The sequence below is a fragment of the Grampus griseus genome, assembly GCF_964374135.1.
Source record: "Grampus griseus genome assembly, chromosome: 16".
NCBI classification, from domain to species: Eukaryota; Metazoa; Chordata; class Mammalia; order Artiodactyla; family Delphinidae; genus Grampus; species Grampus griseus.
Window position 1 is genome coordinate 10336089 of NC_139010.1, and position 18776 is coordinate 10354864.

Consider the following 18776-nt stretch of genomic DNA (forward strand, 5'->3'; position numbering starts at 1 on the left):
GTATCAATCAGTCATGATGTTCATTGATGTCTCTAATCTGTTTGGCTCTAAACACGTAAAACTTCCTGCACATCAAAACTAAGTGATTACTACACCTTCTTACCTAGAATTCATTTCAGTTTACAAAATATTTGTTCCGTGCCTGCCATGTACCTGGCATGTTCTAGGTGTTGGGAACACATTGTCAAAAAGCAAAAGAGATCAAATTCCTGTTCCTTGGTCATACATTCTAGTTGCAGGGAGATAGACAGTAATGCAATAAATAAAGACCTAGTCTGTTCGCAGGTGGTAACTGTTACGGGAAAAAAAAAGTAGGGTGGGTGGGCAGATTGGCATATTAGGAAGGCGGACAGAATGAGCCTCGTTGAGGAAGTAAGATTGAAGCAAATGCTGGAAGTTGCTGGGAGAGTGGGCATGGGGGATTCAGGGTAGAGCAGGCATGGACACTGGGGCCAGGAACGGTGCCAAATGGAAGACATCAGGAAGCCCAGACAATGCCAGGCTTGACCACTGACCTCGAATATTAGCCGTGCCTGGGAGATGACAGAGGCAGCTTAGCTGGGGTGATGGTCTGGGTTTCCCTTCTTGCTTCCCCCTTCGCTTTCCTCCATGCAATTAGATTGCCATTGCTAGTATCTGACCTTAGAAACTATTATATGTCGATATCCTGTTCTGTTTCAGGTTAGAGATGACAATAAGAGACAGCACCCGTGTCTGGTGGAGTTCTGCAAGCTGCCTGAACAGGAACGCAATTACAACTTACAGATGTCGCTTGAGACCCTGAAGTGAGTGTCTTAAATTTCCTATCTTCCTATCTGTATTACACGGAAGAAACCGAGTGTTGATATTATGCTTTCATTCATTTTAATTCCGGTTAGAAATTTCCATAATGGATTGGTAGATTGGATCAATATTTGTTTGGAATAGACTTTGAGCGTATTAACTTTATGTCTTTGTGCTCTATGTAAGTATCTCCCAAGGAGTATTCTACAGATGTTTATGGGTATTTCGGAATACAAGGATTTTGGCATTGGATGCAGTGCTCCTCAGAATGTCAGTCATAAGTTGTTACCGGTGTGTGACTAAGTAAATGAAGGTTTGAACAAGTGTTTAGAAATTTTTATACCAATTTAAGGTATTGCATTGAGCTTTGAATAATGGCATTTATTATTAGTGTTAGTGGTAATACCATATGATACTTTATACTAATTAGTATGTTTATTTATTTAGAGCTTTGCGTTTTCACATACACTCTCACTTACAGGTATTGGGTTAATCTTCCTAGCAGCACACTGGGCTGTGAGTGTTATTATTTCAGATTTACCAGTGATGTCACAGCTGGGGATTCTCATAGAGCTGTCAAGTGCCCTGACAGCTAGTTAGTAGCTGTGCTGGGACTGGATCCAGCTTCTCTAGCTTCTAGTCTAGAACAGTTTTTCGCTGTAAGACTTGGTGATGCATGATCAGAAAATAGGGTCCTTTCATTAACTCAGTAATGGTTAGACAACTGTCAAATCAGCAAGTACTTAGGAAGTACCTTATTAAGTATATGGTTTTGCACTTTTCCATCCTTGATGGCCTCGAAGAACTGGATTTGTTCCAATAGGTCACTTATCTCAAAACCTGCTTATATTAGGAATAAACCAATACTTTTGTCCTTTTTCTGTTTTGTTTCAGTTTTGTTAAGTGCAAAGAGCGAGTTCTATTGAAGTTATTTTACCAAAGACCCAGAGCATAAAACTTAGACACTGTTTCAAATTCTAGGATTTGGGTCCAGGTATATATCTTCAAAGATCTGGTAGTGACTTTCCTTATGAAAATTAACAAATTGGGCCTAGAATGAGTTTAGGTTCTACTAGTAACTTAAAAGGAAAAGGAGTATATACAAATCGAGTGAATTGAGAAACCACTACAGGTAAAAAATGACCAAGCTTGCCTGTAATGAGGAACGCAGAGCACATCACTGTGACCGCCTCTTCAGGGTCTCCTGTCTTCCTTTGTGGTCTTGATGTGAAGCTTGTATATTTAGCTTGCTAACTCACGGCAGCCCATTATTTGCCCATCTTTTACAACAAAATGTTTTTATTGAAAGTTCATGGCCTAAGATATTTTAGTTAAATTTGTAGTACATTCCCTGTCATTTTAGCAATTGACAGCTAAGCTAGCTAGGCAAATCCTGGGAAGCCTGGAATGTAGAGATCTCCATACCAGTCTCCTTGGTATGTTGAGCCTTTGACTGCTACGCATAACCTAATCTCATTCCTAACAGCTACTGGTGGCTGGTTTGATTAATCATCAGACTGCACGTATCATGGTGCTGTTGCCTGTGGCGAATGCTAATAACCCTTTTCATATTTGTTAATATTTATATGGTTTTATGATGAACTAATTTCACTTGTTCCTTTAAAATTTAAATTAGGGGGAAAAGAGCTCCTGTTTCTCCAAAATTCACACTATGCCCAATTCCAGTAGTTAAAGAAAGTACAGTACTTTATGTATTTCCCTTATTCACTTGGTTAGTTGATAGGCACTAGAGCAGAGTGGGTAAGAACACAGAGCCTAGATGGTTGGATGGTCTAGATTTAAGGACTTGCTCCTACAAAGGGAATCTTAGATTCTCTGAACCTTAGGTTCTTTAGCATCAGTTTAAAATGGGGATCATAGTGTATCTACTTTATGGAATTGTAGTGGGGACTAAATGATACAATACTGATAAAGCCTCTAGCACCGTAATGCCTAACAGAAGAAGCACTCTATAAAGTTCAGTTTTTTAAAAAAATATATATATACTGTGGGTGGGATTAGCAACTTTACTCATTTAAATTCTCAGGAGTGCCAAGTGACGAATAAGCAAACGATTATTTCAGAATATTCCTTATTTGGATGTTGGGTGATTTCGTGTGAATATGAATTTTTGTTGCTCTTTCTGTGATTTTTTTTTATCACCTAAATTGTTGAAAAAGACAGCTTACTTCCGATTTGAATGATCATCTGTGTGCTGTACAGCACTGCAGAAATTCTGACACCCTCTTCCAGAACAGCACTGTACCACCCTAGCCTAAGCTACCATTTTTTTAAGTTGAAGTATAGTTGATTTACAATGTTGTGTTAGTTTCAGGTGTACAGCACAGTGATTCAGTTATGCATATATATATATGTATGTGTATGTATATTCTTTTTCAGATTCTTTCCCATTATAGTTTATTACAGGATACTGAATATAGTTCCCTGGGCTGTACAGTAGGTCCTTGTTGGTTATCTGTTTTATATATAGTAACATGTATAAATCCCAACCTCCTAATTTATCCCTCCCCTCCCTTTCCCCTTTGGTAACCGTAAGTTTGTTTTGTATGACTGTGGGTCTGTTTCTGTTCTGTAAATAACAGAACTGTTCTGTGCCTGTTCTGTATCTTTCTTTCTTTTTTTTTAGACTTCACATATAAGTCAAATGCTATGATATGTGTCTTCCTCTGTCTGGCTTACTTCACTTAGTATGATCATCTCTAGGTCCATCCATGTTGCTGCAAATGGCATTATTTCATTCTTTTTTATGGCTGAGTAATATTACATTGTGAATATGTACCACATCTTCTTTATCCATTCACCTATTGAGGGACATTTAGGTTGCTTCCATGTCTTTAGCCTAAGCTACCATTATTCCCCACCTGAAACTATAAAACTGTCCCGACAGATCCAGTTGAAATATTAAGCTAGCTCTTCTCTTACCCATTCTGTACTCTGATCTTTTTCAAGTATTTAGTGTCATTTCTCCCTATTTGAATTCTTTTAATGGCTTCCCATTGCTCTTAAGATAAAGGCAGTACCTTAATTTGCCCAGTGGTCCTGCAAGGTCTTGCTTCCCTTCTCACCACCATCATCACGTAGGAGGCTGCTCTTCTTTTTCCTTGCTTGCCATCACACTAGACTTTGTTTTGCACACCTGTTTGCACGTTCCTTTCCCCTTCTTTACGTCCACTTCCTGGAATGCTCCCCTCTATGCCCTGTTCTCATCCTTTACATCTCGGGTCACTTCTTCGGGAAACATTTGCTGAGCTCCTTGATTCAATAAAGCCCCCTTTCATAGGCACTCAGCCTGTTTGTATCTCTCAGCATAGAAACTGTCCAGCTATGTATAATCACAGGATGGCCTCTCTACTCCACCAGACCTAAGTTTCTTGAGGGCAGGCATCTGATTTTGATTTTATTCACCATCTTCTGAACTTTACACAGAGCTCAGTAAATATTTCTCGAATGAATGAACCCACGAATAAGCAATAAAGCTCAGTCTCTAGCCAGGCTTTTGTATACCAGATGGTTATCACGGACAGGGTGCCTCCTGTTCTCTCTGTGGCTTTGTGCCAGTCTGTTTCCTCTTCTTGTCGGTGGTCATATACTTGAAGTGCTAAATTGCAGCACGAACCAATTATTGCCACTTAATCTTGTAGCAAATATGTGCTGAATGCATATGCAGGTTACTGTCGGAAGCACAGGAATCAGATGGAGAGCCCACCTCCAGCTCGTCCTTTTCCACTTCCCATACTCTGTGCCTCTCTGCTAACCTCTGCACAAGCTCCACAGCTCACGCTGCTCTCTCCCCACCCTCTGCAGACTTTAAAACCATTTTAAATGGGTGAGTTGAACGGTGTTAAGTCAAATAAAATGGTTTTAATAAAGATAATATAAAGATCAAAGAGTTCTTACTCAGAGAACTTGGTGTGGTTGATAGCATTGAATAGATTTTTTAAATGGTCTGTTGTTCTCATTTAAAAGTCTCTTTGGGTTAGACATAGAGTTCTTAGATATGATGCCCAAAATGCGATCCATAAAAGAAAACAAAATCAATACACTGGATCTCATTGAAAGTAAAACCTTTTGTCATACAAAAGAAACCACATAGCAGATGGAGACTCAGGCCACAGATTGGGAGAAAATATTTATAAATCATGTAAGTTTACATTTATAGGGTTTGTAGTAAATCATACAAGTCCTGATAAAGAACTTGTACACAGAATATATAGGTAACTCTTACAACTCTGTAATAAGAATACATACAGCCCAATTAAAAACCAGGGAAAACGCTTGAGTATATATTTTAATAAAGAAGATATGTGAATGGCTAATAAGCACATGAAAAGATGCTCAACATCATTAGTCATTAGGAAAATGCAAACTAAATCACAGTGAGATACTACCGCACACATGCTGGAATAGCCATAAGCAAAATGACAGATACACTCAGTGTTGGTGCAGATATAGAAAACAACTGAAATCTACATGTATTACTGATGGGAATGTAAAATGGCCCTGCCACTTGGTGGTTTCTTAAAACGTTAAACATAAATTTATGATACAACCTAGCGATTCTACTCCTACGTACCTACCCAAGAGAAATGAAAGACTATGTTGACACAAAGACATGCTCATAGAAGCATTATATATAACATCCCCAAACTGGAAAAACTGCAGACATCCATCAGCTGATGAATGGATACACAAACTGTAATAGAGCCAATGCAATACTATTTAGCAGTAAAAGGAAATAACCTACTAATGTGCATTACAGCATGGATCAACCTAAAGAACGTGGTAAGTCAAAGAAGCCTGACATGAAAGATTCAATACTGTATGATTCTATTTAGGTGAAATGTCCAGAAAAGGCAATTCTTTTTTTTTTTTTTTTTTTGGTGGTACACTGGCCTCTCACTGCTGTGGCCTCTCCCGTCGTGGAGCACAGGCTCCAGTCGCGCAGGCTCAGCGGCCATGGCTCACGGGCCCAGCCGCTCCGCGGCATGTGGGATATTACCGGGCCGGGGCACGAACCCGTGTCCCCTGCATCGGCAGGCAGACTCTCAACCACTGCGCCACCGGGGAAGCCCAGAAAAGGCAATTCTTTAGAGACAGAAAGCACATTTATGACTGCTTGAGGGTGGGGATGATCAGTGACTGCAGACAGGCATGGAGAATCTGATGGGGTGATGGAAATATTCTAAAACTGGATTGTAGCGATGGTCATACAGTGCTAGCCATTATCGTCACTTAATGTATTAGGCAGGGTTCTCCATATGTTATAATCAGATTGCTTGGTAGGCACGCACTCAGAAGTTTAACTACCTGGATTTAAGATAAATCAGATAAATCCCAATGTTATTGTCACCCTTGAGTTCCCTTAGAGCTGGGTTTGGGATCCTACTTGACCCTTTCATAGCCCTGTACGTATGTCACTGCATGCAAGACTCTATGTTATAGTTAATTTTTGTCTTAGTCCTCACCGGCCTGTAAGCTTATCCCCAGAACTTAGCACAGGACCTGGCTTTCAAAAGATACTTACTGAATAGATAAATGAATGGAGGATGATGGCAGGAAACTTCCTGTTCCTTGGACAGTGTTTGAATAAGCATAGCCTGTGTTTGTTCTGTGAGTCAATTTTTGATTCTTCTGTTGCCAGTCAATCTCATCTGAAGTGGCACATTCTTTAGATAATTTCATAGCTTCAGTTAGCTCTTGCTCTATCCCTATTTCTGCAGTTTCACACTCCAAAGGTAATTTCACGGGCTCATCTCAATTTTGCCCTATATAACCTAAAATTTAACTTGATAGCAGTGTGTGTGTGTGTGTGTGTGTGTGTGTGTGTGTATCTATATCTGTCTCCATACTGTCATTTTTTAAATGTGATGGAGGGTAAGTATAGATGGATTTTAGATACTTGCTACCTTCCTTTTGCAACTGACCACACCTTAGAAATTCTGTCATCCACAAAGTTTATGCTGTTGCACCTTATTCTATTGAGATAGGTGGAACCACTCATTGTCATGAATAGTAAAGGGTGTTGTTCTACCTAAGTCTGGGGACTTATAAGGTTGAGTTCTAAATGTGAACGGTGAGGATCTTTCTTGGGAAAATCAGCAAAAGCTTATTCATTAAAGGGAGTAAAAAAAAATACAATGTATCTAAACACTGGATAAACTGTTTCTGGCCAATTGGAACCCCCATGTGTCATGTGAAAGGGAGATTTTTCTAGAGTAGGAAGTCCAGAAAAGGATTTAAAAACATATGGGGACTTCAGTGTATCATAAAAGTAGCATTTCAAGTAAGTGGTAAAAATGGATTATTCAGTAAATATTTTGTGGAGAACTGGGTATCCATCTGGGAAATAAAGTTAAACCTCTACCTTAAGACATATAGCTTCCCCTGCCCCACCCCTTCCCCGTCAAAAAAGCAAGGACGGTTCCTTCAAGTGATTTAACAGTTGGGAAATCTCTTTCTAAGTATCACAAAACTCAGAAGCCATTTTTGAAAGATAGAAAAATTCAGTTATATAAAAACAAGTTTAAAGCTCTACATAGAAAGAACAGCATAAAGAAAGTAAAAAGACAACCAACTGGAGAAAATATTTGTAACTCGTATCTCATATATTTGAAGGGCTTCTGAACTGCCACAACAAAACCCAAATCTAACAGAAAAGTGAACAAGGAATGTTTTCACAGAAAAAAGTACAGATATCGCCAAAGCATACGAAGAAGGTGCTCAAGTGCACTTATGTGAAGAAAAATGCCAATTAAAACTGTAAATGAGACATCTCATTAGCATATTAATTGATAACTCTGTGTTGGGCCAGGTATGGGAAATAGGCAGGCAGTGTCATACCTTGCTGGTGGAAATATAAATGAGGACCAGCTCTATAGACATTTGGCAATATTTGTCAAACTCTGAAACATACCACCCCTGTGACCCAGTAATTGCCTGTCTAGGAATTTATCCTACAGATGAAGGATATAGTACATGTATTAAATGTATAAGGTTATTCATTGCAGCATTGTTTGTAATAACAAAAGATAGTGAACAGAGAATTGGGTAAGACATGATGACACACTCAGTGAATGGAACACTTCAGACCTATTGAAAAATAAACCAGCTTTATATGAAGGACAGTAAGTCAAAGTCATATATCAAAGTTATATTGTAAAGTCAAGATAGCAAATTGTGGAGAACTCTTACACATAACCAATGCGTAAAAGGAAAGCAGAAACAATGACACACACACACACACACACACACACACACACACACACACACACACACACAGCTGCTTTAGAATATGCATAGATTGTAGCAGGACATTCAGGAATTAGTAGCAATCAGTGCCTTTAGGGAAAGAAACAGGAATAGAAGGAAGGGATTGTAGAGAGACTTACTTTTCAATATGTTCCTTTTTGTGTTTGAATTGAAACATTTAATTTTCAAATGTCCTACTCATGACTCAACAGTAAATAATTTACAACTAAGTAAGCTTTCCTTTTGCTTTAAAACAAAATACTTCTCTCTGCATTCGAGGTGGACTGTTATACCTCATGCCCAGCTGCTGTTATGTTGGGTCGTTCTGGACATAGGGAAGGAATTGTGGCAGCTTATGTCTGGTTTTCTTTTCCAGGACTTTGTTGGCATTAGGATGTCATGTGGGTATATCAGATGAACACACCGAAGAAAAGGTGAAAAAAATGAAGCTGCCAAAGAAGTAAGTTGAATGTCTAAGCAATATTAAATAGTCTGTGCCTTACTTTATTTAGTGTTACTGCTCCCAAAAAACTCTTGACGGAATCCTAGATGCCTTGCTTACACGTAAGCTATAAAAGTCAGATTCAAAACTTAAGCTTGCTGTATTACACTAGAGGCTGCAGCAAGGCCATGGTGCGGTGAGAGCCCGTCCCAGTGCCCAGAGGGGAAACAAGCTCACAAAATATTTGGTAGTGTGTTACGAGTGTGTTATTTTCGTTTTGTGTATGTGTGTGTGAACACGCATGCCCACATCCTAACTGATTGGATATGGTTTCCCACTTTCCACCAGAAGATGTATAATTTTATATATTTTTACAAAGAAAATGTATTTTAGGAGTACTTATGCAGTCAGTGTTATCATTTCCACTTTAAGATGAGATAACTGAGGCACTAGATGCTCTCGGAGTATTTTGCCTGCTATGCTACAATCTCTGTGACCTTGTTTAACTTCTTAAAACTTCAGCTTTCTCATCTGCTAACAGGTATGAATACAGGAAGTTGTAGGGATTAAACGAGTATAAGTGCTTAATAAATGATAACTGTTACATATTATTACTTTTTCTTTATTTAGTTTAGTTTAAGTGTTCAAGCCACTCTTCCGAGGCCTGCATGTTGTAAATAGCAGTCCTGGACATGTGCTAAGTAATATCATGGAGATAAAAACAAAGTAGCCACTCCGTAATTTCTATCCGCCACCCCAGATAAACATAAAATTAAAATAGAAACCATGTGCTTGCTATGCGAGCGCAAATTCTAGCAGGTCCTTTAGGCCACCGAACCTTTTTACTCAGGCCTTCCATTAAAAAATATGTATAACAGCATATCCTACAAGGTTATATATATAAAGTATAGGGCTAAAACCCTATATGCATATATGCTAAAAACCATATATGCATAAAACATATGTACATATTTTAAGGGATATATGCTTATTTGATAAGACTATTTTTCTAAAGCAGTGGCGTCATAATTCTGGATAGGAACTACCTTTGTTGGAGTATAGGCAGGGGTGTTGAAAGGGGAGGAGCACACAGATAAATACAAGGTGTCGGTAATGTTCTGATTTTACCATGGTGGTGGGTTAATGGAGTTCATTTCATTAGAATGCTTTAAAGTATATTCTCTTGTGTGTATCCAAAAATAGTTACTTTTAAAAATAAAAATATGACAGGTATACATCCAAATATCTCATTAATCTCAATAAATGGAAATCAGTGAAATTCTCCAGGTAAGATATAGTGATTGTCAGATTAGATTCAGAAAGATAACTCACGTTGTATACACCTCACAAAAATAACACCCAGCTAAAGGAGACACATCAAGAAATTCAGAATGTGAAAAGTTGAAAAAACATGAGAACATGATGTTCCAAGTAATATTGTTCAGAAGGAAACTGCAGTTTCCTTTTTGTCAGTTGCCTCATATAAGACAAAATAGCTCTGAAAGCAAAGTTAAGGAAAGAAGGATATGTATAAGGATCCAAAAAATAAGCATTATGCTAATACTCCTCATGTATGCACCAAGTCAAGTGGCTTCGAAAAATCAAGAAAGCAAAATATTAATAGATTTTCCAAAATAAATAGACAAATGAAAAATCATAGTGATAATTCCTAACACAACTCCCAGAAACTAGTATGTGTAACAGATAAATATTAATGAAGAATAATAACAATTTAACCCCCTATAAATTAAAAGCTTGACATATATAGAACACTGAACACATGGAACATTTATAAAACTCAACATCCTTTACAACATGAGGACATTGATATTGTAAATATCATATTTATTGAATCACAGGAGGTGACAATCAAAAAATCATGTAAAGTCATGACATATTTAAAACTTTTAAAACATAGTTCTAAGTAGCTTATAGATCAAACATATCATTGTGAAAATTTAAAATACAAGAATGGCAAAGGCAAAGACGTCATATCAAAACATAAGAGTTGCATATTTAAAGCAATACTTGGAGAAAGCATGTTTTAGAAACCTAATAAGCAGGAAGAAAAATCTCTGAAAAGATTGATAAAAGAAAAAAGAAATATTTCTTTGAGCAATTACAGGGATATTTTCAAGAGGGACCGCAAACTGTAACAAATTTATATAATTAACAAATTAGTTTCTAAGTTAAATGATATTGACAGTTGTATATAATATTATCAAAACTGACCCATGAAGAAAGAAAATGTTAATAGAGCTACAGCTATTAAAGGAATTGAATTAATAGTTTAAAATACACACACACATCCCAAACCACTTTTCTATTGATTTCCAGCAAATATTTAAGAATGGGTAATCTCAAATGAAAAAGAAGCAGCACTTTACAACTTATTATCTGAGAATAAAATAAATAATAAAATAAAGCCCAGATGAGGGTAGTGTGAGGAAGGGAAATTGTAATCCAGCTTCACTTATGGGCATAGATACAAAAAAATGCTAAGTAAAATATTAGCAAACTTAGCAGTATATTATGGCCCAGCTAAATTTATTCCAGTAATAAAAAGATGGATTAATGTTAGAAAATATATTTATTCACACTAGAGTGAGGAAGAAAATTCATATGATCCTACCAATATATTTAGTAATAAATATTTCATAAAATGTTTTACTTATAAGCATATGAACTCTTAGCAAGCAATGATCTGAGAGAACCTTCTTAACCTGACAAAAGGCCAATAGCAACCAATGATCTATAAGGTAAAACCCCAAAGTTTTTCCCTTAGGATTCAGGAATAAGACATATAAACTACTATTACCTGATGTATTCAATATAGCCAATGCAATGAGACAAGAAAAAAATTATGAGTTTTGGAAAGGAAGAAAACATACTGTTGTCAATAGCAGGTAATGTTATTTCATTGAAAACTCAGGAGGATCTACAGTATTATTTGTTGACAATAAGTACAGCAGTATTGCTAGATCAATACCTTTAAAATCTCATTTAGAAGGGCAAGAAAAAAAAAACAAAAGAAAGAAAAATAAAGAAATCCCTAAGGTAGATGAGAAATCTAACCAAAGAGGTGCGAGACCTCTGTAGACTAAATGTTAAAATCGGATTTAAAGTCTTTAAAGACTATCTAAATAAATAGAGATAGATCATGATCATGGATGGTACAACAAATATATCAGTTCTCCCCCAATTAATCTTAGAATCAATACTATTCCAGTCATTCCGCCAACAGAGGTTTTTAAGCAGCTTGCTAAGCTATTCTAAAATATATGTGGAATTTCAAAGGTTCAAGAATATCTAGAAGTCTTCTACAAAAGAAGATAAACTTGCTCTGCTAGATATCAAGACTTATGATAAAACTATGGTAATGAAGGAAGTGTTACAACGGTATTGGGATAGACAAATTGAGACAGTTCCCAAATATATACATGCATATATACAAATTTGACCTATGCCAAAGGTCTTGTTATAGATAAGTGGGGAAATGAAAACTGTTCCATCAGTGGTATTCATATAATTGACTAGCAAAATAGAAAAAAGTTAGGTCTCTACCTTATGCTATACACAAACATTTGCAGGTTAATTCAAGACCCAATTGCACAAAACAAAAATACTTTTTGAAGACAAGTGGAATATCTTCATGACCATGAGGTGAAGAAGGACTTTTTAAATCAGAAAAAAACACAAAACACAAAAGAACACTCACTTCATTTAAGTCTTAGCTTAAATATAAACTCCTCTGAGAGGTCTTCCTTAAGCATTCTATCTATAATGCTCTGATCGTTAACCTGCTTTATTTTTTCACTTGCACTTCTACAGCTGACGTTATTTATTCGTTTAGCTTTTGGGGCGCCTAAACTGAAATATGCACTCAATAAGAGGCCGGGGCTTTGTTTACTGCAAGGCCTCCAGTTTCTAGAATACCTAGTATAGGAGTGATGTCTGTAACACGACAGCATAAGATGTTCCTCCTTTTCATCCGCCTTTTATAAATGAGTGAATTAGATATCCGTACATGAATAAGAGTCCCTTTGTGGGGTTTCTGCAGTTTGCAGCTGTAGCTCTCAGGGACCCAGGAGGAATCTTGCGCACCAGTGCATCTGGTAGGAGATAGAGAAACCTCCCTATAAGCTGCAGAACTAATGAAGCCAGTAAGGCTGCCTGGGCCCCTTTCCTGGCTGTGGGACCAGAATCCGGTGAGTGTGAATCAGGCAGGTACGCGCCCATGACAGACAACTTGCAGAAGTCCAGCCCTCCCAAAGAGAGATGCCAACACACCATTAGAGAAAAAAAGAACAAAGAAAACAAACAAACGAAAAAAGAAACAGGAGTTTGGTCACAGCGGAAGCAGTAGGAGAAACTTTTCCCAGCACCACCCCACCTCCAAGAAGGTGGTTATCAGGCTGATTTATGTGGCAGAGATATCTCTTCCTTGGAGAAAGAGGAGCATGAGAGCGCCCTACTGCCTTCGCTGGGTGGGACTTGGCTGGAGAAACCCATTTCTCTCCACTGGCACCTGGAGTACTAAGGTGGGAGCTTGCAGCTAGGGGCTGGGAGGACTTTGAAATAGAAGTAGATAAGAATTTCAAATGGCCTTAAAGGGACTGCACTCAGCAGAAAGTCTGCCCACATGCCTTTGGGAGTGCCACTCCCGGGATCTCCCTACTAGGACTGTGGGCACCCCTAACTCACCAAGTGCCAAACCCACACCTCCCTCCCACTCTGCTGCCAGCTCCCTGTGCACACTTCTGGTCAAGGAGAGTGAGCTCCAGTAGACAGACCATGTGGATGGGCAAGGGAGAAACCACAAGCTTGAGCTATAGCGTCGCCTTCTGGAAAACAAAAGAGAGGCTTCTGATAGCCAGCCTGGTGAGTTATAAGAACCAGAAAAGACATGAAAGCTCAGTTAAGGTGCTTTCTGCTACTTCAAATGCAAAAAGCAGAAACACGTGACTACAACCAATATGGAAAAGTCAAGGGAATATGGCATCACAAAAAGACGATGGTAATTCTCCAGCTGCTGAGCTCAATGGCGTGGAATATTGCGATCTAACTGATAAAGAATTCAAAATAGTATTAAGAAATTCAGCGAGCCACAGGAAAACTCAGAAAGGCAGTTTAGTGAAATCATAAATAAAATTAATGAATGGAAGGAGTACTCTAACAAAGAGAATGAAATTATAAAAAGAGCCAAACAGAACTACCGGAACTAAAGTATTCAACGAATGAGATGAGGAGTGTAACACAGAACATGTGTAGCAGAGCAGACCATGTAGAAGAAAGAGTGAATGACTTGGAGGATAGGAATATAGAAATAATACAAGTAGAAGAGGATGTGAAACTAAGATTTAAAAGAGTGATGAAAGCCTATAAGAGCTATCAGATTCTATCAGAAAAACAAATATCTGAATAATTGGGCTCCAGAAGGAGAGGAGAGGGAGAAGGGGGCAGGGACTTTGTTTAAAGAAATAATAGTTGAGAACTTCCCAGGCCTGGGGACAGACTTAGACGTACAACTCCATAAAGCTAAAAGAACACCCTATTATCTCAATGTAAAAGGACTTCCTCCAAGACACATTGTAATGAAACTGTCAAAAATCAGTGATAGGGTTTCTCTGGTGGCACAGTGGTTGGGAACCTGCCTGCCAATGCAGGGGACACAAGTTCGAGCCCTGGTCCGGGAAGATCCCACATGCCGCGGAGCAACTAAGCCTGGGCGCCACAACTACTGAGCCTTCGAGCCACAACTACTGGGCCTGTGTGCCTAGAGCCCGTGCTCTGCCACAGGAGAGGCCACCGCAGTGAGAAGCCCACACACTGCAACGAGGAGCAGCCCCCGCTCGACGCAACTAAAGAAAGCCCGTGTGCAGCAACGAAGACCCAGTGCAGCCGTAAATAAATAAATACATAAATAAATTAATTTTAAAAAATCAGTGATAAAGAAATTATCTTAAAGCACATCAGGGGAAAAAAGAAAGTAAGGCACAGAGGAACCCCATTAGGCTGTCACCTGATTTCTCAGCAGAAACTCTACAGGCCAGGAGAAGGTAGAATGACATATTCAAAGTGTTGAAAGATTAACATTGCCAGCCAAGAATAGTGTATGCAAGAAAGTTACCTTTCAGATAAGAAGGAGAAATAAAGGCTTTCCCAGACAAAAGCTGAGGGGGTTCACCGCCAGTAGACCTGCCTTGCAAGAAATGCTGAAAGGAGTTCTTCCAGCTGGAATGAAAAGATACTGCTCAGCAACAGGACAACATACGAAAGTATACAATACACTGGAGATGGAGAAACACAGGCAGTTTGATCCAGAGAGTTGTAACTCCATGTTAGGGGGGATGTGTTACCCACTCAGCTATAGTGTAAAAGTTAAAGGCAAAGAGTAGTAAAAAGAACTATAGCTACTATAAATCATTAATGAATATACAACATAAAAAGAGGTAAGTTGTAACATCAGTAACATCAGTTGTAATATCAGTAATATGAGTAATATAAGATGGAGCCTTCACAGGCTTTCACAGATGAGTTGCGACAGCTGGTAAGCCTAAAATGGATTGTTTCATCTATACGATTTTTAATGTAATTTACAAAGTTACCACGAAACAAAAGTCTGTATAGAATGGATTCACAAAGACAGAGAAAGGGAAAACAACACACCAACATGGAAAATAATCAATTTACGGAAGTAGACGTAGAAGGAGAAAGAAACAATGGAAATACAAAGCAACCAGAGAGCCATTAATAAGATGGCATTAGTGTGCCCTTACATATCAATAATTACTCTAAATGTAAATGGATTGAATTCGCCATTCGAAAGGTATGGAGTGGTTAGGTGGATTAAAACACAAGACCCAACTGTATGCTGCCTACAAGAGACCCATTTCAGATTTAAGGATACGTGTAGACTCCAACTGTAATTAGAATGATGTGCTACATTCCCTATTTGAAAATAGGCAATCTGAGTTAGGTGTTTTTTTTTTTTTTTTCCTGATAATACAGATCATTTCACTTAAAATCCTTAAAGACTTTTAAAAAATATGTGATTGATTGTAGCTCAGTTCTCCCTTTCTCCCTCTTCCTCCTCTAAACAAACCAGCAGGCAGCTGAATGGTACAGCACATAACTGTCTGTTCTTAAATTCATAAACCTTCCCACACTTGTAAAATTAAGCTCTTGACCCACTGCAGAGTTTGATGAGCAGAGGCCAGTTGCTACGGGAATAAAGAAAAATGCAACTGAAAAAGAATCCAGTCCCAGAGCTTGTGGTTCCTAGTATCTCATATCCCTGAGTAGCTGAGATTTTTTTTTAAATGTAAAGGTTTAAATGAAAGTAAAATTCTTGTCTGAATACCAATGCCTTTTATTCAGACTTTCTGTTAGCACTTCTCTGCTGTTGAACCAAAACATAGGTCAGGAACTGGTTGCTTGTGTGTATCGCTGGGAAGTAAGAGGTAGTGTTGAATTGTGGAAGAGCATGTTCGAATCCTTTGAGAGGTATTTAAGACTAGTGCTAAATTCCCTCGCTCCTGCACCACTTCCTTCCCCCTCAAGCTGTGTAGCCACTGTAGTGATGGGAAGTGGTATCTCTCAAGCATATTGGGGCAGATAGAAGGTTAAGAATGATATTCTCAATGCTTATATGTATATGTGAATTTAAAATGGCTTTCGGAAATGAATGCTTAGAGGGATACCAAATGTGCGACCCATATTTATACTGTGCACATAGACACAAACACACGCACAAAATTCAGTGTGCGTAAATATTTACCTCAATGAAAAATAGTGTTACAAATGCAGCTGGATTTTTTCCTGTGAGGGTGAACACTGTGATAGTGAAGAAAAAAATATTTATATATGCTTTTTATGTGTAGCGAGTAAATTCCACAGACCACAAATTTTAAAATGTGCTCATATGTAATGTTCTTCATTTGCTCTCGTCGGACTTAATTTCATATTTAAACCCAATGGGCCTTGCAGCCAGAATACGGCTTGATAGTGGAAACCTAATCCCTGTCTGTTCAGTACAAACTCCATTAAAATCGCTGTTTTCTGTGTTTATTCTCACCTTTAAGTTTTGATTCAAAGGTCATCTTCTCCAAGCTGTCTTTCTCTACCTCTTTAAAATTGCACCCTATTTTAAATTGTACTTCCTCTCATGCTTCCTTTTCTACTTAATTTTTCCTCACGACACTTATATCCTCTGACATACTATTATTTTATGTTTATTTTGTTTATTGCCTGATTCCTCATCTAAACGTAATTTCTATAAAGATACAGATTGTTTGTCCATGTTATTCAGTGCTATTAGTTCCTAGAACAGGGCCTGAAATATTCGACTACAGAATGAATATTTGTTAAGTTTGAATTCAAGGTGTACCCCCCCATCTTACTCCCAGGGCTATACGTCTGTTTTGGACACTCACCTGATGGGGAGGGGACTTTGGATCGTTGGGCATTCTGTTTTGAGTTTGCTGTCAGGGGCTGAATTATATCAAAGAAAACTAGAGCCAGACAGAAGTTAAAGCCATAAACGCAAATTTTATTCCAGAACTGTTGCAATAGGGGAAGAGAGACCTCAGTATTCGCATACAGCAAGAACAAGCGGGGATTTGTAGCTCAGGACCAGAGTGGGGGACAGTGGATGGAAAATTACTACGAGGAAGCATTAAGGAAAAGGGGGATTCTGGTAAAACCAACTTGATAGGGTTCTTGCTGAAGGCAGACCAGAGTGATAGGATATCAAAGGCGGGGGATGAAGAGTGGGGTCAGAGGTCACAGGTGGGGGATTTCCATTAACTTGACCTAGCAGGATTCTTGCTGAAACTGGACGAAGCGGAACAAGGACAGAGCCCAAGGTCAGAGGCCAGAAAGAGGGCTCAGAGGAGCCTGACTCAAGTTTGGCCAAAGGGAAGTCTTTGTTAGTTGTCTTCATTCGTCTCTGCTGGCATCTTGCGGATCTCGGGTGGCCTCAGCCTGCAGCAGCTCGAAGCAGGATTTCGATTCCTGGCCAGAGACTGAAGTCGGGCTGTGGCAGTGAGCGCTGAATCCTAACCACTAGACCAGCGGTCAGTGACAAGGCCCCTGGCCCATCAGCTTTGTAGAAATGAATTCCCTCAAAGAGATGGAAAGTAGTGAAACAGGTAAAATGTTTATTAGGAGGAAAAAGGGTACGTGTGAATAGACTCCCACGGGCAGACGCAGAGAAAGAGTCGTGCCCCCGTGGTAGTTTGAATCACTTATATGGGACATTTCTTCCGGGTTTGCTGTGGCCAATCATCTTGCTTTGCCTGGTTCTGAGTCTGTATTTGGTTCAACTCAGGGTCCTCCCCTGTGTGTGCGCGTGCGTCTCTTAGCCAACATGGATTCTAGCGAAGAGGCCTATGGGTATGTTGACATCACCTACCATGGGGTGGCGCGCCCTCCCTTTTTGATCTCTGAGGAGCCTTGCCGTGCATGTGTAGTTGAGAAGGCCTCCTTGGCTTCGAGAATGAGGAAAATGTGGTCTCTCTACGTTTTTATCTGGGCAGGGCTCAGGTCCCCTGACTATCCTCCTTCTCTTGTCTTCATCTTGGAGTACCTGTCCACAGGGGACAGATTCCAGCTGCTCGGCCTGGGGCCCATCTATCTCCTGCCTCATTATGGGATGCGTGTTTTCCTGCCTGATCTTTGGACCACACGCTGGGACCCTCCGCATCTCTTTTTGAGTCCTCCAGGTCCTTGCTCTGCTTTTAGCTTCACTCATGCCTCTTTAAGAGGAGGCTGGAAACCTGGGAATGCTCCCTGTGGCAACTTGGGGACTGCAGTGTCTTGGTGGAGGGAGGAGGGAAGGTTGCCTGACAGCCTACACTTGGTTTGTTGCCAAATCTGTTTTCCTGAAACTGTGCTGCACAAGGGTTGAGGTGTGGGAGATTCTGGAACCTGGCCATTCTCCTGGGTCCAATCTGGTAAGCAAGACAGAAGTTCCCCTCAGCTCTGGATCTGTCTGGTCTCCATCTGGGCAGGGGGGGAGAGCCCTGGCTTCCCTCCAGCTTTCCTCTCCTCCAGGCTCTGGAACATTCAGCCTGTCTGGGGCTGGACAGACTGGACTCTTTATCTGGTCTCCTTTTATGTTCCGGGCCTTTTATGTATCAGGGCCTTGCGCTTTTGGTATCCATAAGTAGAGCTTTTAATATCAGAAGGCCTTTCTCTAAAGACTGTTGTCTCTGCAGTGAATTTTCAAAGCCTATTTTAAAAATCCAAAAGCCAAGAATGGCTTTTTTTTTTGTCTCTC

At 39.4% G+C, this 18776-nt stretch overlaps 1 protein-coding gene across 2 annotated transcripts in view; it reads left to right on the plus strand.

Annotated features, from left to right (window-relative positions):
* Window positions 1-18776, plus strand: part of RYR2 (ryanodine receptor 2) — a gene marked incomplete at its 5' end in the record, with an annotated part of 721806 nt that overhangs the window by 409421 nt on the left and 293609 nt on the right. For both annotated transcript variants that reach the window (XM_082674159.1, XM_082674158.1), the window contains 2 exons: window positions 682-785; window positions 8429-8512. In XM_082674159.1, coding sequence (XP_082530285.1) covers window positions 682-785; window positions 8429-8512 — 188 coding nt within the window. The remainder of the gene's footprint in view (window positions 1-681; window positions 786-8428; window positions 8513-18776) is intronic.